This window comes from Grampus griseus (assembly GCF_964374135.1).
Source record: "Grampus griseus genome assembly, chromosome: 2".
In the NCBI taxonomy this organism is placed as follows: domain Eukaryota; kingdom Metazoa; phylum Chordata; class Mammalia; order Artiodactyla; family Delphinidae; genus Grampus; species Grampus griseus.
Window position 1 is genome coordinate 87386250 of NC_139018.1, and position 24052 is coordinate 87410301.

Here is a 24052-nt window from a genome sequence, read left to right on the forward strand (position 1 = left end):
GAACCGTAAACTAATCAGCAGCCTAATGTCCTAATCTGATGCTAGGAGATCTGCCTCAGATACCTGGCACAAAACAGATATTAAAATATTTGCTTCCTAAGAAATGGGCTTTCAGGGCTTCCCTGGTGGCGCAGTGGTTGAGAGCCCGCCTGCCGATGCAGGGTACACGAGTTCGTGCCCCTGGTCCGGGAAGATCCCACAATCCGCGGAGCATCTGGGCCCATGAGCCATGGCCACTGAGCCTGTGCGTCCGGAGCCTGCGCGTCCGGAGCCTGTGCTCCGTAAAAAAAAAAAAAAAAAAAGAAAGAAATGGGCTTTTAGATAGAGTTCCTCAGACAACGCTAAGGCAAGGGAAAGAACCTCAATCTAGGTACGTGACAAACTATACTATAATGCTCATCTGTCATTAAAGTTTAGTTCAATTAGATTCAGAAATCTCTATACTTGACCAATGCTATGCTTTTTTAAAAAATTGTAGTAAAATATGTATAACATGAAGTTCACCTTTTTAACCATTTTAAAGTGAACAATTCAGTGGCATGATGTACAATATCAATGTTGAATAACCTTCACAGCTATTTGTTAATGTTATGCTTTTGTATTTTGCTTTCTCCCCCAGAGTTTCCTTAGAAAATATTATTTTAATTACATTTTCTCTTTCTCTCAGCTGAATTAAAAGGTAAAGGACATTTCACGCCTCTATCACAGTGGTTCTCAAATTGGGGGCCATCTTCCCCCTCAGGGGATATTTGGCAATGTCTGGAGACATTTTTGGTTGTCACAACTGAGGGGATGCTATTGACATCTAGCAGGTACAGGCTAGGAATACTGCTAAACATCCCACAGTGCACAGGACAGCCCCCCACACAGACTTAACTGTCCCAAAATGCCATTAGGGTCACTTTCAAGAATCCTTGCTCTTTTTAAATTTTTAAAAATTTAAATTTTTTAAATTTCAGAATCAATATGGGACTCAATGTCTCTCACTCTCAGCAATGGAGACGCATGGTAGCAGCAAGATTGGGAAAGTTTTGAAACCTAACGAAAAACAGCAAGGCTTGGGCAGATAAAGTGTAGAAACCAAATAAGGATGAGCTGTGAACATTTCCGTGTGGTGATGCCCTCACTGCTCTGCTCTCTGATTCTGTGGTAATGGTCATTTAATAACCCTTCCTGTAGTACAAGGTTTATCACTGGTACAAGTATAATATTTAAAAGGCCAGTTCAAAAGGCAAGAGGTCTAAACTGAGAAAGGCAGTGTTTAATTACTTCTTCCTTTGGGATGAGTTCTTTCTAAGAGGCAATCTCTCCTTGAAATCTGGCTTCTATTGCACCTTGATTACTCCCATCTCATCTCATCCTTAATTTACTGGAAATATGTCTGGCTCTGATTTTGACTTGTTTGAGATCTTTTTTCAAAGAGGACTACTAGCTTGGTTAAACCCAGCTGAGTTCCCTACCAGAAAAAGTAAGTAGTAGTTCCTTTTATAACATCACTGCATTCTAATATGTTTTCATGAATTGGAAATAAAGGGATAGAATTGCAGCTTGTCTGGCAATTGCAGATAACCCTAGAACACTGTCACATCAGTGATCATCATCCTTCATGTGTGCCAAAGAACAACAACAATGAAAACGATGAGAACAATTGGCTTATTAGAAAAATTTAGCAGTGTTGTAAACGAAACATAATTAGAAAGCTAAATTTGCTATAGTAAAGAATATGCATTGTAAACAGCTTTCAGTAGTATTATATGACCTGCTTTTAGAATTTATATCCCTGTTCTCTTTTAGAAAAGATATAATTTAAAGTAATCTAGGGGCTTCCCTGGTGGCGCAGTGGTTGAGAGTCCGCCTGCTGATGCAGGGGACACGGGTTCGTGCCCCAGTCCGGAAAGATCTCACATGCTGCGGAGCAGCTGGGCCCGTGAGCCATGGCCGCTTAGCCTGCGCGTCCGGAGCCTGTGCTCCACAACGGGAGAGGCCACAACAGTGAGAGGCCTGCGTACCGCAAAAATAAATAAATAAATAAAAATAAATAAATAAAGTAATCTAACCTCTGGAGTTTATAGCTCTACTTTGGCCACCGTGTACACTGTCAGTTCAGTTCATCCACATTTCCTTTAAGAGTGATGTTAGATCAGTTTTTAAATTTCAGGACTTTGACTACTCATTTAAAGAGCATAAATCATTTTGACCCTAGGTAGGAATACATTAGAAACTAACTGAACTGTCCTAGGACACAAATATAGGGAAATGGCCAGGTTGTTAGGTTCTGTATTTGATGTTTTATGAAGACTCAAATGATTGTTGTTGGAAAAAGATCACAGCTTTTGACCCAAAGAGAAGTGATTAGCTCATGGAATGATGTTAAAAACAGAGGCAACTAGAGCAGCATTTCCTAAATATGCTCCATGGAACATTAATTCCAAGGAAGTTGGCAATTGGTATGGCAAAAAAAAGATGAGGATTTTTAAACCAAGACCCAAATTAATTAGTAGGTTCAGTTAAGTGAAAATGTCAGTTCTCGAAGAGGCAGGCATCAGTTAAAATGATTTTTTTAAATTTATTTATTTATATTTATTTTTGGCTGTGTTGGTTCTTCGTTTCTGTGCGAGGGCTTTCTCTAGTTGTGGCAAGCGGGGGCCACTCTTCATCGCGGTGCGCGGGCCTCTCACTGTCGCGGCCTCTCTTGTTGAGGAGCACAGGCTCCAGACGTGCAGGCTCAGTAGTTGTGGCTCACGGGCCCAGTCGCTCCACAGCATGTGGGATCTTCCCAGACCAGGGCTCGAACCCGTGTCCCCTGCATTAGCAGGCAGATTCTCAACCACTGCACCACGAGGGAAGCCCGTGCGCCACCAGAGAAGCCCAGTTAAAACGATTTTTAAACATAGTTCCCTGATTTTTTTTTTTACTCACGAGAGCATTAAGTAATCACTGGATATTACCCACACTGGTTTTTTAGCCACCTGCTCCTGGTGATCTTTCTCCTGGTGCTTTTTTAGCCACCTGCTCCTGGTGCTTTTCTCTGGAAAGCAGAGCTAGAGATTGACCCCACATTTTCCTTAAGACATGACCTGGTCACTGCAGCCTCCCGGATGACTTGCCTTCATCTCTTTTAATCAAGATTGACAGTGAAGGGCTTCCCTGGTGGTGCAGTGGTTGAGAGTCCGCCTGCCGATGCAGAGGACGCGGGTTCGTGCCCCCGTCCGGGAAGATCCCACATGCCGCGGAGCGGCTAGGCCTGTGAGCTATGGCGGCTGAGCCTGCGCTTCTGGAGCCTGCGCTCCGCAACGGGAGAGGTCACAATAGTGAGAGGCTCGCATACAGCCCAAAAGAAAAAAAAAGATTGGCAGTGAAGACATCCAACCACTACTTCTTCCTTCTCATCTGGAGCACTAAAAGATAGGTTTCCTCTCTTCTCTACTAGAAATATTATAAAGTGGTAAGCATGCAAACATTTTTGTAACATTATAGTACATCTGATATATTCTTTCCTTCCCTTTGATATAATTTATATACATTATTTTGTGGAAGAAGAACAACCTAAGCCTAAGCTAATACAATATTTTCCCAGTGACAGCTTAGCTCATCAAATGACAGTTTATGATGTCTAAATGCTCACAGGCATATGGCTACAGTCTCATCTTGCTATTCAACACATGCAAAGTTAATAGGTTTCCTTGTGCATGAATGTTTATAGCAGCATTATTTATAAATAATAAATTAAAAATAATGAAGTACTGATGCAGGTTACAAACATGTATGAACCTCAAACCTTATGTTAAGAAGACAGCTAAGAAAGAAGACAGCTAGGACTTCCTTGGTGGCGCAGTGGTTAAGAATTCGCCTGCCAATGCAGGGGACACAGGTTCGAGCCCTGGTCTGGGAAGATCCCACGTCACGGATCAACTAAGCCCACGCACCACAACTACTGAGCCTGCGCTCTAGAGCCCACAAGCCACAACTACTGAGCCCATGCATCACAACTACCGAAGCCCGCATGCCTACAGCCCGTGTTCTGCAACAAGAGAATCCACCACAATGAGAAGCCCGCGCACCGCAACAGAGAGTAGCCCCCACTCGCTGCAACTAGATAAAGCCCACATGCAGCAACGAAGACCCAACACAGCCAAAACAATTAAAAAAAAGAAGACAGCTAAGTGAACCTTAGGCTAAGTGAAAGAAGACAGTCACAAAGGACCACATACTGTATGAGTCCCTCTATATGAAATGCCCAGGAAAGGCAAACCTGTAGAAAAAGAAAATAAGCCTAGACCTTGTGGGGCAGGAGGATGGGGAATGACGTCTTATGGGTTTCTTTTGAGATAATGAAAATGATCTGAAATTAGTGGTGATGGTTGCAAAGCTCTGAAAATACACCAAAATCATTGAATTATACATTTTAAATGGGTGAACTTTATGGTAAGTAAATTGTATCTTAATGAAACTGTTTAAAAAGTTAATAGGTTTCTTTATTATAAAACTTCTCAGGACTTTAATAACTTGATGTAATTTGTGAATCTTCAAGAGGAAGGTTGAGAATGAAGTGCTTACCCAAATGATTTGCCCCATGGACCCATGCTCCCCACCCCCATCTACTTTTTGAGTATTCCCATGGAATTGGTGTTTCTATGTATCCATTAAGAAAGTTCTAATCTAGGACATATAAACAATCTTTAAAGAAGTTCTAATCAAGAGGCAAATACTTGTTAATCCTTGGATAATGATTTGAAGGAATAATTCAATGGATTTAGGTGAGATGGGCCAGGTCTTGCTACTTTACCCAAAGTTATATGTAAATAATACTATAGCTAAGACATATATTCTATGCTTGATCTTACCCCAAGGGCAGAGAAGCAATAAAACATTTATTCTAACAAGCAGTGTTTTAAGGTAGTAAATTCTTAGACTTAATTTGCTCCCATTCAAAAATTACCCCTCACTGGAAGAGGAAAAGGAAGAAAGGCAGTGGAGAGAGGTCTCCTGCTGCAAGCATGATGGAGAACTGGCCATCAGTCTTGCTTGTATAGGTCCTGCTTGGGGAATAAAAGGCAGATGCGTGGAGCACCAGGCATAATGAAACTTTCCAGGTGCTGCCTACTATTCCCCTCCTGGACTAAGGGAATTTTTTGTCTTGTTAACTAAGCTAGCTGACTAAACCAGAAACCTTGTTTCCTTTTCCTGTGGAATTCATTTCTCAAAGTCTCAGTCAACCATCCCTAATATTTCCTAGAAGTGAAGAACAGCCTGCACAGATGTTTCCTCCAAAGCAGCCTCCCAGAGAGTGAAAAAAAAAAGAAGAAGAAATAAGGGGGCACAGGGATGATCACACTTTATGAGTTCATTATCAGAAGAAAATTTTTGTACTTTTTCTTCTGTATCTCTTACACACTGGCAGGAAGAGGTGAAACGTATGACATGGTATTCAGTCAAGAAAATTGATTTCATTATGATAGAGAATAAAGCCAGAGGAGTGAAAGTGAGATTCACAGCTTAAAACTGAAGACAACTACATCCCCATACAGCTCTTGCATAGATTTGAGAAAACAGAAAGATCTGAGGTTGTCAGGTGAAGATCTTCAAGGAGGTAGTGAAGCGATGTGCAGTTTTCTCTACAGCTGGAAAGATTTCTGCAGCTATAAAAATGGCTGTAAGTTAATTTACAAAGAAACTTCTGACCATTTCTCCAGGGTTCCCTATTTCAGTGAATGGCCCAGGAGTGATCCAGTGGCCGAAATTAAAAACTGTTTCCCTGACTCTATCATTTCTCATCTGAATTATCACAACAGTCTCCTAACTGGCCCTCTGTATACCATCTATATACTTGAGGCACAATCACACTTGGCTGGAAAAGTCTTTCTAAATCATAAATCTGATTGCATCACTCTCTCTTAAAACTTTTTCATGGCTTCTTATTACTCTTAGGTAAAAATCCAGACCCCTTAATATGAACTTCTCCATAATCTGGCCCTCACTTATCTCTTCATCTTCATCTCTTGCCACTTCTTTTTCTAGTCTCTACACCAGGGGATCCAAAGTGGAGTGCATGTACAAGGCCATCCTTTGGGTGTGGGATGAAAATATTTGAACTTCTACAGATTGAGAAGCAGGAACAGAAGCTGAAGAAATGGCATACATTAAGAGTCTGGAGTGAGCCAAGCCATAACTACGTGCCAGTGGATGTCTAGAGGAAGCAAACACTCTGAGGAAGAAGGGACTATTAGGGAAATATGGGGAAAAGAAAGATAGAGGCACCAGAAAGAGAAGGTGTTCCTAGAGCTCTATTCCTGATAGATGCACCTCTGGTTCTACTTCCAATCTCTATACATCCTTATAATACACCCTCCTTTTCCTTGAGAAAAGGGTCTTATTTATATATTTAAATGTCCTGGAAGAGTGGTATTTGTTCCATGCAACCATAAGAATCTGCCTAAAAAACTTGGTGTCCATCTATAGGGATTGGTTAAAGAAAATAAAATACATCTTTCTATGCATTTACCGAAAGTGAATATGTAGATCCTCTGCTTCTTTGCGCCCGATTTGCATCCTGCGGTTCCGGAATAGCGGGGAAGATGCGGTCCTTGGACATCGCAGAGCTGGCAGAGCCGGAGGAGGTGGAGGTGATGGAGCCCGAGGAGGACTTCGAGCAGTTCCTGCTCCCGGTCATCAACGAGATGCGCGAGGACATCACGGCGCTCACCCGCGAGCACGGGAGAGCCTACCTGCAGAACGGGAGCAAGTTGTGGGAGATGGACAGTATGCTCATCCAGATCAAGACGCAGGTGGAGATCTCAGAGGATAGCATGCTCAACCATCTGCACAACGCGGACAACGGAGTCGAGGGCAGAGGGACCAAATGGTGCAAGAAGGCGGAGGAGAAGGCCAAGGAGATCGCGAAGATGGCAGAGATGCTGGTGGAGCTGCTCTGGGGGATAGAGAAGAGCAAGTCATCCTGAAGGAGGGTCAGCCGTTTACAGCCAATGGATTCTGGTCAACTGATGGAGGTTGGCTGACACCCTGGAGAAGCTGAAACCAGAGAGCCTTTTGTTTTCTCTTTTTTTCTCTGTCTACGCTCTGTCCTCACTTACACCACGTTTCTGCTATGGTCTGTGGTTAATGACCTCAATGTGAGGTTTGACTGTTAAATGTTTTTCTTTGGGGAGGTAAATTTTATTTGGAAAATGCTCTCAAGAATTAGGGCCTAGATTGTAAGCTCTTGCAGCAGTCACATTTGTTCCTGGGTTTTCGTTATTTCTAAATTTTTGAGGTGCTTTGCTCTTTCTTGTGTGACCTGATCGCTCCCTGGAACTTCGAGTCTGTGTGTAACAGATGAGACTCAGAGTTGGAGTTCTCCAGCTCTGAAGGTGCTGAAGGAGCTGCATTATTTCTAGACGACGACTCCATGAAGCGATTGCTAAAGAAGTTGAAGAAGGGATCAGACGCCAACTGGGAATGTGAATGGGGCTGATCTGGCTAGGACTGATGAATCAGAAGAAGGGCTGAAGGATGGTATTGTACTTGGGGACTTTAATTTCTCTGTGAGAACAAAGGAGGAGAGATGTATTTTGTTCAAATTTTAAGTTTTATACGGCACACTGATGTAACCTGTCTGGTCATATTGTTTGGACAACCTAACTTAGCTTTATGTGACATGGAACCTAGAATAGGAGACAAGATAGATCTTGGTATTCCGTATAATCGATGTAATACCCTGATGCATTTCAGGGGATTCTGGACATAAAATGAAAGAGATATTTGCAAAGGCCCTTGAGGGTCTGGGGAAGAAAAGCAAGGGCTGTCTGTTTTGGACCCTAGACTGAACAGGGACGAGGTTTCTTCAAGATTGGTAAGTTGTCTAGCTGTAAGTTCATTTCAGTAGCAGACCTGACAAGTATTTGAGGTCAAAACCCTACTGTGTGTTTAAAAAAAAATTTACCATGTTAATAAAAGTATTCATTTGCTTAAAAAGACAAGACGTAAAAAAAAAAAAGTGAATATGTAGTGCTAATTTGATTCATGGAAAGTTGCTTCCAAGGTATTTTTAAGTGAAAAAGCAGGTCACAAAAATTTTGTTTAATATTTTGTGTGTGTATGTATGTAGACAGAAAAAAATTAGGAAAGATCTATACTAAAATGTTAGTAGTGGTTACGTTTGGATGGGTGGAATTGTGGGCAATTTTCACTTTTTGTTTTTCCTTTCTGATTATCTGATTTGCTGTTGTTCTGAGCATGCATTACTTTCAGAAACATGAAGGTAAACTATTAAATTTTTTTTATTTCTATGAAGAGAAAATATTAAATTATTTCCATTCTTTAAAAAAAACAAGAAAAATTTAGACTTTTAGGATTTTCCTTATATGTGGTAGAGTGACTAAGGATGAGCCAACTACATCCAGAGGGAATAAATCTTTTTCATTCATTCATTAAACATAATATATGTGAGACACAGCACTAGATGATGGAAAGATAAACAGGACAAAATTCTCATCTTTAAGGATCTCACAGTCTAACAAGATGATAAATATGTAAACTAATAGCTGTAATACAGGTATAATAAGTGTAATATCATGTATGTTAGGTGTAGCAGGACACAAGGAAGAAATCGTTGGGGAAGAGGCATTCAAACAGGATCACAAAAGGCTTAGAGAATGAGAAGGGAGTGCTTTCAAGGGAAGAGAATGAGAAGGGTGTGCGTTCAAGGCACAAAGGCATGAAATAGCACAGGGTACACAGGGCATCATCTAATCACATATCATTTGACATAAGTTACTTTGCTATGGAAATGAACAGATTTTCTTTAAAATACCAATGATTTTTAATATAGATTTTAAATAACCCTAATAATGCCCAGATGTCAAAAGAAAGAACATTGTGTACACTGATATAATGTTAATAAGAAAGTGTTCACAGACATATTTCAAAACATATTAGTATTTCAAAGTTACTATACTACTGTGCTGAAAAATGTGTTCTTTTGCAAACACTGGCTTCTGTTCTGTCTTGGGATGTCATGTGCTACCTCTCCAAGATACTGACAAATCAAAATAGTACCTGAACAGGAACAGTGAAGTGAGTTCAATCCATCATCATGTTTACTTGATATAGATCAGGGGACTGCACTGCTGAAAACAACACAAACAACATGCTGAAACTAACAGATTCAGTGAAAAATTATGTAGGTTTAAAAAAAAGCTTTTAGCTTCTACTTAAAGCTCAGACAATGGATAAACAAGGATCCCTTAAAGGGCACCATATGACACATGACTAGCTCTCCTCACAGCTGTGTCTTCTGCCTGAACATCAGTGCAAGAGGATTTATTGTGTTGCCATACTAGCATCAGCAGCAAGTACACTGTTTCAGGGAACCAAAATTAACAAATAAAGGTTTGGAAAATTACAGGATGATCACTTGAAATTAGCCCCACATAAAGTTCCACTACATTAAATGGGGCCATATTTAATTGGGTCATTACAGAACAATGTCTAGCAGAGAAAGCCACCAAGAGCTAGAAGATTAGATGAAATGCAGTACAAACAAACAAAAAAATAGGGCAGAAACCTTGGGTTTTCTGCCAAGTCCAGAAAAAAATACATTGCAGCAGACTGAGCAGAGGCATGACCGTCTTTTCATTGGTTGCCGAGAATCTAAGTCTGGTTTTTAAAAATTACAAAGGAAATAGAAGCGAAATGTTAAGGAACAAGACCCACTATATTTTGGAAAGGTATGTGAGAAGTGGTGATTAATTAGTAAAAATATTTACTGAATTCCTACTATGTGTCTACTATCTACTGTGCTACCTGCTAAGAAGAGAGAAAATAAAAGTGACAAAATGTGTGCTTTTTGGAGTTCATAGCTAACTGGCCAGGCAAGATACACCAATGTGAAAGAGTAGAGTAACAATGTAAGGTTAAATGATTATTGCCAAAGTGATGCAGTTTGTGGACAATTAGTGCATAATTCAGAAGAGAAAGACATGAGCTGAGCTGGAACTTGAAGATCTCAGAGCGAGAGAAAGAGAAGATTTATACTAGATCTTGAAGAAAGCTTGGATTCTAATCCGAGGTTGGTCTTTAACCATTAGAATGATTTTGAGCAAGTCACACTACTTCTCTGGATTTTCATCTTCACTTATAAACTGGAAGTTTTAAATCAGGCAGTCTCTAAAATCTCTTCCTGTTCTAAAATTCCATAATTCCAGAATATTTTTTTAGAAGGTGAAATGGTTAAGAGAGTATTCAGAAAGTGTTTTAGACAAATCCAAAGAAACTGGGAAGAAAGAAGTGAGCAGTCATTGGAGAAGGGGAAGAAAGCCTAATGATGTGAGGTCAAAACAAAATCACAGCCTACTCCATACTATCAGTTAATATGGTCCTTCAGAAAAACACCTACTAAAAGTCTAGTAGGAGGCAGATATGTCACAGAAAAATAAACTGCTATGGTAGAAATCTAAAGAACATCATGGAGGCACAATAAGATAGTGGTCATTTCTACTTGGGAGCAGCAAGGCATGGAAGGTGTCAAAAGGAGGTGTTAAAAGGAGGTGTTTTAAAGGAGGTAGACTGAGTAGTTTCCTTGTTGGGTATTGGTAAAGGAAGAAGAGACTGAAAGATTCAGGAGGACATTTCTGTCTCTGCTGTATGCTCTGCAACTGCTCCTACCTGCAACACTATCTGGTACACAGCATGCACTCAAATAATATTTAATTAATTAATTAGTCAATTTTAATTAATGCACATTTTATGATATAAAGCCTTGAACAAAGTAGGATTCCAATAACAAAGTGCCACAATAGTGAAGTTTAAAATTTTTCATTTAATTCCAGGCTCTTGGATTAGGAAGAATTAATATTGTTAAAATAGCCATATTGGGACTTCCCTGGTGGTGCAGTGATTAAGAATCCGCCTGCCAATGCAGGGGACACGGGTTCGAGCTCTGGTCCGGGAAGACCCCACATGCCGTGGAGCAACTAAGCCCATGCACAACTAGTGAGCCTCACTCTACAGCCCGCAAGCCACAACTACTGAGCCCACATGCTGCAACTACTGAAGCCCGTGCACCTAGAGCCCATGCTCTGCAGCAAGAGAAGCCACTGTAATGAGAAGCATGCACACCGCAGTGAAGAAGCCCCCACCCTCCACAACTAGAGAAAGCCCGCATGCAGCAGTGAAGACCCAACGTAGCCAAAAAAAAAAAAAAAAAAAGCCATACTACCCAAGGCAACCTACAGATTTAATGCAATCCCTATCAAAATACCCATGACATTTTTCACAGAACTGGAACAAACAATCCTAAAATTTATATGGAACCACAAAAGGCCCAGAATTGCCAAAGCAATCCTAAGGAAAAAGAACAAAGCTGGAGGGATAACCCTTCTAGACTTTAGACTATACTACAAAGCTGCAGTAATCAAAACAATGTGGTATTGGCACAAAAAACAGACATATGGATCAATGGAACAGAATAGAAGGCCCAGAAATAAACCTATGCACCTATGGTCAATTAATCTATGACAAAGGAGGCAAGAATATACAATGGAGAAAAGATCATCTCTTCAACAAGTGGTGTTGAAAAAGCTGGATAGCTGCATGTAAATCAATTAAATTAGAACACTTCTTCAGACCATATACAAAAATAAACTCAAAATGGTTTAAAAGGGGGCTTCCCTGGTGGCGCAGTGGTTGAGAGTCCGCTTGCCGATGCAGGGGACAGGGGTTCGTGCCCCGGTCCAGGAAGATCCCACATGCCGCGGAGCAGCTAGGCCCATGAGCCATGGCCGCTGAGCCTGCGTGTCCGGAGCCTGTGCTCCATGATGGGAAGGGCCACAGCGGTGAGAGGCCCGCGTACCGCCAAAAAAAAAAAAAAAAAATGGTTTAAAGACCAAAATATAAGACATAACACCATAAAACTCCTAGAAGAGAACATAGGCAAAACATTCTCTGATGCAAATCATAGAAATATTTTCTTAGATCAGTCTCCCAGAGCAAATAAATAAATAAATAAAAGCAAAAATAACAAATGGGGCCTATTCAAAGTTAAAAGATTTTGTACAGCAAAGGAAACCATCAACAAAATGAAAAGACAACCTACAGTATTGGAAAAAATATTTGCAAATGATGCAACTGACAAGAGGTTAATATCCAAAATATACAAACAGCACATACAACTCAATATCAAAAAAACAAACAACCCAATCAAAAAATAGGCAGAAGATCTAAATAGACACTTTTCCAAAGAAGACATACAGATGGCCAACAGGCACATGAAAAGATGCTCAACTTTGCTAATTATTAGAGAAATAGAAATCAAAACCACAATGAGGAATGACCTCACACCAGTCAAAATGGCTACCATCAAAAAGTCTACGAATAATAAATGCTGGACAGGGTGTGGAGAAAGAGAACCCTTGTATACTGTTGGTGGGAATGTAAATTAGTGCAGCCACTATGGAAAATAGTATGAAGTTCCTTAAAAAACTAAAAATAGAGCTACTGTATGATCCAGCAATCCCACCCCTGGATATATACCTGGAAAAATTAAAAACTCCAATTTGAAAAGAAATGTGCACCCCAATGTTCACAGCAGCACTATTTACAATAGCCAAGACATGGAATCAAACCAAGTGCGCATCAACAGATGATTGGCTTAAGGAGATGTGGTATATATATGTGTATGTATACAATGGAATATTACTCAGCCATAAAAAATGAAATATTGCCATTTTCAGCAACATGGATGGACCTAGGGAATATTATACTTAGTGAAGTCAGACAGACAAACACTATATGATATCATTTATATGTGGAATCTAAAAAATAATACAAATGAATCTATATATAAAACAAAGACTTATAGAAAGCAAATTTATGGTTACTAAAGTGGAGAGGAAAGGAGGGACAAATTAGGAGCATGGGATTAATAGATACAAACTACTATACATCAAATAAATAAGCAATAAGGATTTACTGTATAACACAGGGAATTACATTCAATATCTTGTAATAGCCTAAAATGTAATATAATCTGAAATACATATATTGATATAATTGAATCACTTTGCTGTGTACCTTAAACCAACACAATACTGTAAATCAACTATACTTCAATTAAAAAAAACAAGCATTACTCACTTCATAATAAACTTTTCAATTAAGTATTTTCTCAATCAACTATTATAGTAATAATATAATTGTGATCACATGGGTATCTGAGATATTTGTAACATTGTTATTAATAATGAAGAAATTAATGAATAAATGGTAGTGAAAAAAGAAAGTTACGGAAGCTTTACAATATGAAATAGTCAAACAAAGCATCAGAGACATAAGATAGCATGAAAAACAGGATATCCTTAGAGCTAGGGCATGAGATATAGGGAAAAAAATAAGGCTGGAAAGGCTACTAGATGCTGGGTTGCAGTCCTACCAAAACCACGGCCCTTTAGTCCCGAAATTACCTATATTTTGACCTAAGAACTTCTTTTTTAATGTCAGAAACTGTACAGATACTCATGTGACAGTAATTATACCTTCAGTGTCCACTGATTAAGAAAATATATAATGGAAAAGGTTATGAAGTCACTAGTAATTTTAAATAAGTTTTTATTTTATTCATCACAATAGCATCTCAGATTTTTTTTAAAAAGTAGTGAGATTTCGTAGAAATTATTTATTCAATATATAGACAAAGGTTAGTGAACATATAGATTCATTCATGCCCCCACCACAAACTGAAGACCACTGCTCTAGTAACAGCAGCAGTAGTAGCAACATTTACTGAATACTTGCTAAGTGCCTGTTCTAAGTACTGCACATGTATTAACTCATTTAGTTCACACAACCACCATATGAAATAAGCATTATGATTACCCCGCTTTGTGACAGAGTTTGTTTTTGCTTCCTTATACTTTTTCTTCCCTTTTCCTTCACTAAAAGACCCTAATTTTCAAATGAGGACATTGCTGCTGTAAGATATATTTCCTTGCCTCCTTGGCCTCAGGGTGGTGACTGTGTGACTAGCTTCAGAGCAATGAGAAGTGGAAATGTACATTTGGAGAAGTCTTCTTAATAGTGGGAGAAGGGCATACCCTTTCTCCTTCCTGCTTCCTGGACCAAGAATGTCATGTCTGGAAGTGAAGATGAGGTCCATACTGTAGGGATGACAGAGCACTGAGCTGGAAAGAGCCTGCCATACCAGTCCCGGATGGCCTGCTTCTCAATTTATTTTATGTGAGAAAGGAGAAAACCCTATCTTGTTTAAGTTATTATTTTTTTCCCCTTCAATGGAGCCAAACTTTATCCTAACTGATAGGCCATTTTGGAAATGAGAACACTGAGGTTCTGAGTTTAAGTAGCTGGCTTGATGTTACAAACTTATTAAGAAGCAAAGAGAGACTTTTAATTCACACATTCTTACTCCAGAGCCCACATTACCCATTACAGTATACTGCCTCTTGCTATACAACTGTAGGAAATGGGTTTGACATAGGGAAGTAACACAGTCGTTAAGGGAAGTAACTTAACGACTGTGTTTTCTCTTGACTAGTACTGGCTGCCATGGGAAGGGGGCACTCTCTTCACAAGGTAACCCTTTTCAGCTGAGGTAATTCTGAAGGGGGCTGATAGCTCAGAGCTATCTGTTGACATCTGTTGACAGCACTCCCAGCAGCTGGGGGAAAAAGTCCTTCATTCCTGGAATGGGATCTGAGTGGCACATCATAGCACCACCTCCATGCATGACATCATACCCCTTCTTGTGACTGGTTTTGGATGGCTAGGGAAAAGTCAATTCCCCTAGCCATCCAAAACCTGGTTGATCTGGGGGTATAAAGGACTGGACCCCTCCAACGCAGGACAGGTGTGAAGGGACATCCCCGCTTCAGAGCTCTTCAGGGAGTTGGCTGAGGCTTTCACTGAGACTTTATAGCAGCCCAACTTCTCCCTCTGCCCATCCTGTTTTCCTCCCTTCCCTTCCCTTCTCTTCTCTGGGTAGTGATCCCAGGAACACTCCCTTAAAATACCTTCCTGGGCTTTTCTGGTGGCGCAGTGGTTGAGAGTCTGCCTGTCGATGCAGGGGACACGGGTTCGTGCCCCGGTCCAGGAAGATCCCACATGCCGTGGAGCGGCTTGGCCCGTGAGCCATGGCCGCTGAGCCTGCGCGTCCGGAGCCTGTGCTCCGCAACGGGAGAGGCCACAACAGTGAGAGACCCGCGTACCTGAAAAAACAAAAAAAACAAAAAAAACCTTCCTAACTTCCATCTCAGAGTTTGTTTCCTGGGGAACCCAACCGGTGACACCATGTCTTTATTCAGTCATTGACTGTTCTTAATTGGAAGGGAGGTAATATATGTCAAGAAAAAGAAAACTGTGGGAATTCCCTGGTGATCCATTGGTTAGGACTCAGTACTTTCACTGCCGGGGCCCCGGGTTCAATCCCTGGTTGGGGAACTAAGATCCCAGAAGCCACGACATTATTTGTTTAGTTCTACCCAACTCTCTTTCTGTTTCTTGGTATCAGACTGCTCACTGGCAATAGAGTAGTGTCCTGTGTTGGGCCAATCATAATCCCCCAACTCCCTGGGCACAGTGATAAGTACAAGTGGCGTGCACACGATCAGGCTTGGACAACCAGAACCTTTACTTGGTCATTTTTGTACTGACAGCTAGAAAACTGAACTCCTTTGCTTCTCAGATTATGGAACTGGCAGGATGTGTCCCTATGGATGCTGAGGCCACATTTCCTGTCTACAAGGAAAAGGGCCATCTGAAGTAGAAGAGAATAAAGCCAAGAAGACGGCGGAAACAGAAAGACCCCAGTTCCTGGTGCTCTTCCAATAGTACTGTAAATTACCCTAGTATATATCTATCTATGCACACACACACACACACACACACAAACACATATATATAATTTTACTTATTTATTGCTTAAACCAGTTAGGTTGTTTTTTATTTACAATGGAAAGAACTTGCCTACACACCTGTGTATTTTCTATTTCTACAAGCTACCTTCTCTAACCTAGTCCTACTCAATGTCCTAAATATTGAAGAATATGCTATAAAATAACTACTCCTTTGCTCAAATCCAGGAAGTCAAATTTTTTATGAGTCAACATATATTGAAGACGATATATGCCAAACAGTGTTTTGAGCTCAAGAAAATGAGCTCCATATAAAAGCAAAATTCCTATGATTTAACCTCACTTGCCACTGGGTAATAGAGTCTTACGCTTCAATTAAATCTTTTTTTTTTCTTTTAGAAAGGGTTTTTTTTTTTTTTTTTTTTTGGCTGTGTTGGGTCTTCGTTGCCGCACACTGACTTTCTCTAGTTGCGTTGAGCGGGAGCTACTCTTTGTTGTGGTGCGCAAGCTTCTCATTGCAGTGGCTTCTCTTGCTGCACAGCACAGGCTCTAGGTGTGGGGGCTTCAGTAGTTGTGGCACATGGGCTGAGTAGTTGTGGCTCACAGGCTCTACAGCGCTGGCTCAGTACTTGTGGTGCACGGGCTTAGTTGCTCCACGGCAGGTGGGATCTTCCATGGACAGGGGCTCGAACCCATGTCCCCTACATTGTTAGGTGGATTCTTAACCACTGTGCCACCAGGGACGTCCTCTATTAAATCTTAAAACATTATTTATCTGTGATTATACTGCCTTTCCAATTATATGAATATATTTATATCCATACTTGATATCATAAATCTTTTTATGGAGATTTTTTATAAATAGGAACTTTTATAACTAATTTTAAAAATTTTAGAACAGTTTTAGAAGTACAGAAAACCTGTAAAAATACTACAGAGTTCCAGAGTTCCATTAGATAGGGTTATGAGTTTTGGGGAGGAAAACCACAGAGTGCTACTTCCATCACATCCTATCAAAGGTACATGCTAACAACATGACTTACCACTGTTGTTAACCTCGATCATCTGATTTAAGGAATTGACTTTTACCTCAATTAGTTTAAAGCCTAATCCAGAACCATCTACAGGAGAGCACTTATACACTGTCTTCATGATATCTGGATTGGGTTTGTTAGTAGAGGGAAGAACTCAAAGAGGTAGCCATCAAAACAGATAAAAAATTTTTTCTCCCTGGGGGAGGAGTGGAAAGAGGATTGTTTTTCAAGCTTCAGCCCTGCCACTTACTAGATGTATGACTTTGGGCAAGTTACTTCCACATCTGTAAAATGGAATCATGGTACCAAATAGTTCTTTTAAGCATCTGATAAAAAAAAGTATGTGAATGTGTTTTGTACAATATTATACTTCTACATGCTAGAATCCCACATAAAAATGAAAACACTTTTGGAAAGATCATCTGAAACATCTTAAGCAGTTTAACGTCACTTTACAGTTTCAACTGCTGGCTAAGCAAAGCAAAGTCAATATGAAATTGATAGACGAGGATTTCCCAGTTTTGCCTTGCTCCCTTCTGCCAAGGTCTGCTTGTCCTTTGAGACTGGAGGGGATTTCTTAGATCTTATGAAGCCAGAGCAAAGGGCTCAAGTTTGATGTGGATTAAATATTAATAATTTTGGTGTTTTTTTCCCGTATTTGTGAGAGAGAAATCATCCCTCTTTCAGGGTGCAATAATTCTTCCAGGCTACTCTAGGACTATTAGGCAAGAAACTTTATTTTTGAAATGGACAGGAGACATAGAATAATTATTCAAAGATAACAAGTCTTCTTACTTCAAAATCATACCACTCTGATTTGAATGAAAATACCAAAGTTCTTGCGTTTGGTTGGTTTATGTTCGTTCTTGAACCTGAGGTCTGAAAAATAAACCAACTCCATCTTCTCCTTAAACAGGATAGAGCCAAATAACTTTTAAAACTTCTATGCGAAAGGTGTTTAAAAAAAAAACTTTTATGCGAGGACAAATACGCAGAAAACACAAAAGAGGTGAGGGCTTTTTCTGCATCACTGTAATTAATGCCGAACATATAGCAACAGTTAGCCTGGTATAATGCAAAGAGCAATGATGTTAGAGACCAATGACCCGAATTCAAGCCTAATTCTGTCTCAAACAAGATATGGGATTTTGAGAAAGTTTCTGGTACATCTTTGTGTCTTGGATTCCTCATCTGTAAAACTGTGTTGCTGAGACGATAATATGAGACTAAGTATGCAAAAACAATTTGTAAGAGAGCTACTATATCTAACCCAGACCGTGCTTGCTGTCAGTAACAGCATAAGTTATCATTCATTGTGGGCAGCTTCTGGACTTTCTACTTGGAAGCCCAGTTCAAGGCAAAAGCAGCAGTGAGTTTAGGAACAGGGGCTCATACATTCTGAAGTTCTTTCCATTAGTGAAAGCAGTAACCTTGGAGACCAGGCTGGTACCACCTCTTTCAGTCATAAAACTTAATTTCTCTTGCTTTCCCCCGTAATGTTTGGGGCACCACAATTTCATGGTCTTTTTCTTTCTTGTTATTGTTTTCTCTCCACATCGTTAGCACAAGCAAGAAAACCTACTGAAGCAAATACAAAATCTAGTCGCCCCTTCTGCCCGCAGCTCACCTAAGTTTTCCTTACATAGCGGTCGCAACCTCAGATGTCCTCAAAAGCAAAAACTCTCACGAGGGCCATGGCATGGTAGGCACTCCCTTGACCATGGGTCAAGGGGATTGAGCAGGTAAAAGCCGAAGGGGCTCCAGTTCAGGTATACAAGTACTAACCCAGACCGCCAAAATCATCACAACACTCTTCCAGCCAGCGATAACCCTCGCGAGATAAGACTGCTAAGAGCGAGAAAAGCCCACTTTCTCGCGAGAAGAGGGGGCGTTGGCGGAAACTAGGAAATGGCCCCCTTGGCGACCCAGACCCAGCCAATGGGCGGGGCCAGAGTTAAATCCACCCCCTTCCGGCTCTTTTCCCCGCCCCCTAACCCTGAAGTGTTGGACCTGGGGTTCGGGCAGCTGGGTTCTCCTGGTTCCGCCCAGCTGGTGCGGGGTCTAGTTCAGCGCCTGCGGAACGCGCTGTGGCAGGATTTGAAGGGGGGGGCGGGGAGGGGCCTGCGGCTTGCGGCCCCGCCCCCTTCTCCGGCTCGCGGGCGGGCGAATCGGCCCGCCTCCGGCTTCAGCCGGCCCTGGGGCCGTGTACCCCAGGCAACTCAGCCACCTCGGCCTGAGCGTCTGCCTGCAGGCGTCGGCGCCGAGGCATCGGGGTACAGCCTGGTTCGGCCCCATGGTGGGTTTCGGGGCGAACAGGCGGGCCGGCCGCCTGCCCTCCTTCGTGTTGGTGGTCCTGCTGGTGGTGATCGCGGTCCTCGCCTTCAACTACTGGAGAATCTCCTCCCGCCACGTCCTGCTTCAGGAGGAGGTGGCCGAGCTGCAGGGCCAGGTCCAGCGCACCGAGGTGGCTCGCGGGCGCCTGGAGAAGCGCAATTCGGACCTGCTGCTCTTGGTGGACTCGCACAAGAAACAGATTGACCAGAAAGAGGCCGATTACGGCCGGCTCAGCAGCCGGCTGCAGGCCAGGGAGGGCCTCGGGAAAAGATGCGAGGATGACAAGGTAAGGACGAGCCCTCTCCCCTCAACCCCCAGTTTTTTTCAGCTCCGCGGTGGGGGTGTTCGCCCAGCCGTGGCTGCCTTATGCCTTCCAGAATTGAAGCCTCGGAGGCTCCCCTTACCGCTAACAACCCTATTTCTGTCGGACTTTAACCGGTTTAATCACTGCCACATTTTCCAGTCCCTGCCAGATGAAACTGGCTGTAAGTTTTGGTTCTCAAGAGTGGCCTGTGTGTGGATGCCGCCTCTTCTCCAAGCTCAGCTGCTGAGCTGGCAGTAGTAATCATCTGGCCTATGTGGTCGGCCGCCTTACGTTTACAGATACACAAATCTGGAGGCTGCCGGATTTGGTGTGTTACCTTATCCTTTATTCCGTGCACACTGATTATTATTAATTTATTTATTTAAAGGATGGGGCCTCCTCTAACTCCTCTATTTACGATGGTCACCATGTATTTTTAAAAGCAGTCTGAGTTTTCTTACATCTCTATAGGGCTATGTATTAAGCAAAGAGTCGGATATTACTGCCTTTTTTGTGATGAAAATGTTATGATGGGCTCTGGAGCCATATGTGAGCCACTTGTGACTTGGACATAGATAATCCAAAATTATGTACTCAGTTTGAATGGTTAGTGAAATTAGCCGAAAAGGTAGAACCTAGAAATAAGTTCTAAGCAACAGAATCTCATGTCATTGTCCTGATTGATCTTGAAAGGAAATAAAAATGAAATTTTGTATGCCTGACTATTAGGGTTGGTGTTGGAAGGCCATACTAAGTTTAAATTTTAAAAGTTTAAAGCTAGACTGTAATTAGACCCACCGCTGAATAGTCTTTGTTCTCACCAGCATATTGGGAACTATGTTATTAACTTATGACCTATGCAACTTCTGTTGATTTACCACAGTAAATTTCTGGGTGGGATAAGTAGATGCCTTTCTTTCTGGACCCTCTTTTGGTAGTCTTCACACTTTTTTGTGTGTGTTCCTATTATAAGTTTTTATTTTGTATATTAAAATCATTTGTAGTAAGTCATTATAAATTAAAATCTCCTGAGCTCCCAACTTCCTTATTGTCACCGACCTCTACCTTGTTTCTTATTTCATGAAGGTTGAAGCCCTCAGGTAAGTGCTTTTCTATGACCTACACCTTCACCATAACAGACAGCTTCTGAGAGGGGCAAGAGCTCAGCAAACTTACAAACATACTACATACTGAACTCTACAGACTGAAAAATTCTCTTGGGTGGAATAGGCAGAAATCCATGAAATTTTGTAGTATTAAAACAAGGTCTTCAGTCTTGGAATGGTTAGGCATACTATTCAAATTCTCTCCAATCTGGAAAGAAAGATAAGTCTTTTTTAGTAATTTATACTCAGGATTCCATTTCTTCCATCTACTGGACTGTAATTATCAGTTTCTTTCAGTAGGTTTTCACTTTTACCTTCAACCATATGTAGGTGTTTGCTGTTCTAAAATTTTTTTATTCTTCCATGTACTCCCTTCTCCCAATCAACCAATGTCTTTTTTTTTTTTTTTTTTTTTTTTTTTTGCGGTACGCGGGCCTCTCACTGTTGTGGCCTTTCCCGTTGCGGAGCACAGGCTCCGGATGCGCAGGCTCAGCGGCCATGGCTCACGGGCCCAGCCGCTCCGCGGCATGTGGGATCCTCCTGGACCGGGGCACGAACCCGTGTCCCCTGCATTGGCAGGCGGACTGTCAACCACTGCGCCACCAGGGAAGACCCAACCAATGTCTTTTTAAATTTTCACTGCTAAACTCCGGTTATGGGTGGTCTATAAATGTTTCATCTATTTCTTTTTTCATCCCCATCCTAATTTTTTTATTCTGTATGCCATCCTTCTTTCCTTCTCTTTTCTGAAGCTATTCTCTTGAAGGTCACAGGTGTCAGTCTTCCTGGTCAAATCCAAAAAAACATTTTTATTCTCATTCTATTTAATTTCTCAGTAATTGATTGTCTCTAGCTTTTTGGAAACTATCTCCTTTCTTGCTTCTGTATCATTGAACTCTCTGGCTTTGCTTCCTGCCTTCTTCACTATATTCTTTGATGGATTTTTTTTTTCTCCCCTCCAACAGTGTAATAGTAATGGACTTTATTCTTGGGCCTTTGCTTTCCCCTTACAGCAGTATTTCTCAAGGTGGTGTTAAACAGAATGCTGTCCTAGAAATTGTTTGTAGATGGTCAGAAGAAAAGCCTTCTTGGAATTCATAATGCCTGCTAGCATATAGAGGCTCTGAGAAATGTATTAGTAAAGAAGCCTATTTAATTTTGTTTAACTTAGTCTCTATCAGTTAATTTGATCACCGACTACTGTTTTCATGGCCTACTTGTTACCATGGTACAGAAAAATGTAGCAAAGCACACTAGTTTGGGAAATGTTGCCCCAGGTATCTTAACTATTGTTTGGCTAATATTCTATGCAGCTGGCTCACAAATCTGTACCTCTTCTTTGCATGTCAATTTTATATTTTGAACTAGCTATAGCATCTTCGTTGGAGAGCTTGTGAGTGTATGTTCCTGGGGTTAATGAGGAGGCTTTGAGTTACTAATAGAAAGGGCTGTCTTGGTCTAGATGAACTATAGATGAAATTTGTCTTTCAGAGGTGTTTCCTTTTTTCCTGCTACTCCCTCAGTAGCTAAGAGGAGGGATTTATTTTCTATAAATGATCTGAAATCCCTTTGGGTGGTGATAGTGTTGAAGTAAATTTGACAATTAAAAGTGTCTTCCATTTTGAAATAGACTTGTTTTAATGTTTAATCATTAATGTAGTCTCTTTAAAGTAAAGGCTCTCTCTGCCTTTCAGGGTTTTTGCCTATAGTACACACTGGTGCTGGCCCCCTCAATAATCATTTATACCCACTTTGTTTGGTATATATCCTTCTCTGTGACTCAGGGGTAAGTCCTGATTGGTTTAAACTGATTATGGTAATTTCATTATTCCCAGTGATTAGTTTAGGAAGGGGCTGGCTAGTGAGTCATGAAGGGAAGTTTCCTTGCTCCTTAAAAGAGTCATACTTGCACCTCTGTGGTTATCTTACCCCAAATCAAAAATCTCCAATCTAATCATAAGAAAGCATCAGACAAACTCATATTCAGGGACATTCTACAAAGTACCTGAGCAGTACTCTTCAAAATGAAGAGATGGTCTCTTCTGCCAGATAGTGTTGCTTCTGCACGTGATACCTGAAATTGAGGCAACCGGAGTGCCACGAGAGTTAGCTAAGGAATGGCTGAGGCACTGAAGATGGCAGAGTGGGGTGTTACAATAGAATATTGGCACTCGTTATGTGAGATAAAAAAATTTCCATATTGTTTAAGCCAGTCAAGTTGAGAGTTCCTTAGCTGCAGCCTAAGTAAGGTATCCTGACTGTTAATATTCTCATTGTCACCGTAGTGTCTGAGATGTAGGTTAAATCTTATGTGTCCCCAGGGCAATGTGGGCAGTGACCTCAAATCTGCACGTGGGTTTGGGGTTCCTCAAGGGTCTTTATCTTAAGTATCAACAGTGGTGTTTGGTTGCCTGACTAGGTACTTGCTTCACAGTTTTTTGGAGACCAGGATCTTATGGCGGCATCACCTCCCTATATACCCTTTCCCCCTCCACTCCATAGATGTTCCACACCAAAAATCCCTTTGCCCTGATGAGCTAGCTGCCTTAGGTATGATGTGTTTTGAGGGGGTGTTGGCAAGGCAGTCCTTGCTCCGGCTACCATTTTTTTTTTAACTGTTATTTTAGAACATTTTAGATCTATGGAATTATTGCAAAGATAGTACAGTTTCCTCATACCCCACACCTAATTTCCCCTGTTATTAATATCCTACATTAATATGGTGCATTTGTCATAATTAATAAATCGCTATTGATACATTATTAATAACAAGTCCATACTTTATTTTGATTTTCTCAGTTTTTCTCTAACGCCCTTTTTCTGTTCCAGGATCCCATCCAGGGTTCCACAGTACATTTAGTTGTCATGTCTCTTTAGTCTTCTTTTAGTTGTGACAGTTTTTCAGACTTTGTTTTTTATGATATTGAAAGTTTTGAGGCTCACTGGTCAGGTGTTTTGTAGAATGTCCCTCAGTTGGGATTTGTTTGATGCTTTTCTCAGGATTAGACTCAGGTAATGGTTTTGGGGAGGAAGACCACAGAGATAAAATGCCATACTCATCGTATCAAGGGAACATCTCTCAAAATGACTTATCACTAGATGTTAACCTTGATCACCTGGCTTGAGGTAGTGTTTGTCAGGTTTCTCCACTGTAAAGTTACTCTCTTTTTCTCCTTTTCCATGCTGTACTCTTTGGAAGGAAGTTACTATGTGCACTTAATGAATTGGGAGTTATGATCTATCTCCTTAAGGGCAGAATATCTATATAAATTACTTGGAATTCTTCTGCATATAAATTACTTGGACCTTTATCTCTTCTCCCTTATTTATTTATTCAGTCAGTTATTTATATCAGTATGGATTCATGGATATTTATTTTATACTTTAGGTTATAATCCAGTGCTACTTTATTTT

General features: G+C 41.0%; 2 protein-coding genes across 3 annotated transcripts in view; both read left to right on the forward strand.

Annotated features, from left to right (window-relative positions):
* Positions 1 to 6530: 6530 nt before the first annotated feature.
* On the forward strand, positions 6531 to 6959 carry LOC309819025 (MORF4 family-associated protein 1-like; the record flags this gene model as incomplete). The annotated part of the gene is made up of 1 exon (XM_082649092.1): positions 6531 to 6959. Exon 1 carries the CDS (start codon positions 6576 to 6578, stop codon positions 6957 to 6959), a length of 384 nt encoding a protein of 127 aa, XP_082505218.1. The 5' UTR covers positions 6531 to 6575.
* Positions 6960 to 19060: 12101 nt separating this feature from the next.
* Positions 19061 to 24052, forward strand: part of GOLM2 (golgi membrane protein 2) — a 111206-nt gene continuing 106214 nt past the window's right edge. For both annotated transcript variants that reach the window (XM_082649298.1, XM_082649299.1), the window contains exon 1: positions 19061 to 19514. In XM_082649298.1, the coding sequence (XP_082505424.1) occupies positions 19188 to 19514 (327 nt within the window). In that variant the 5' untranslated portion in view covers positions 19061 to 19187. The remainder of the gene's footprint in view (positions 19515 to 24052) is intronic.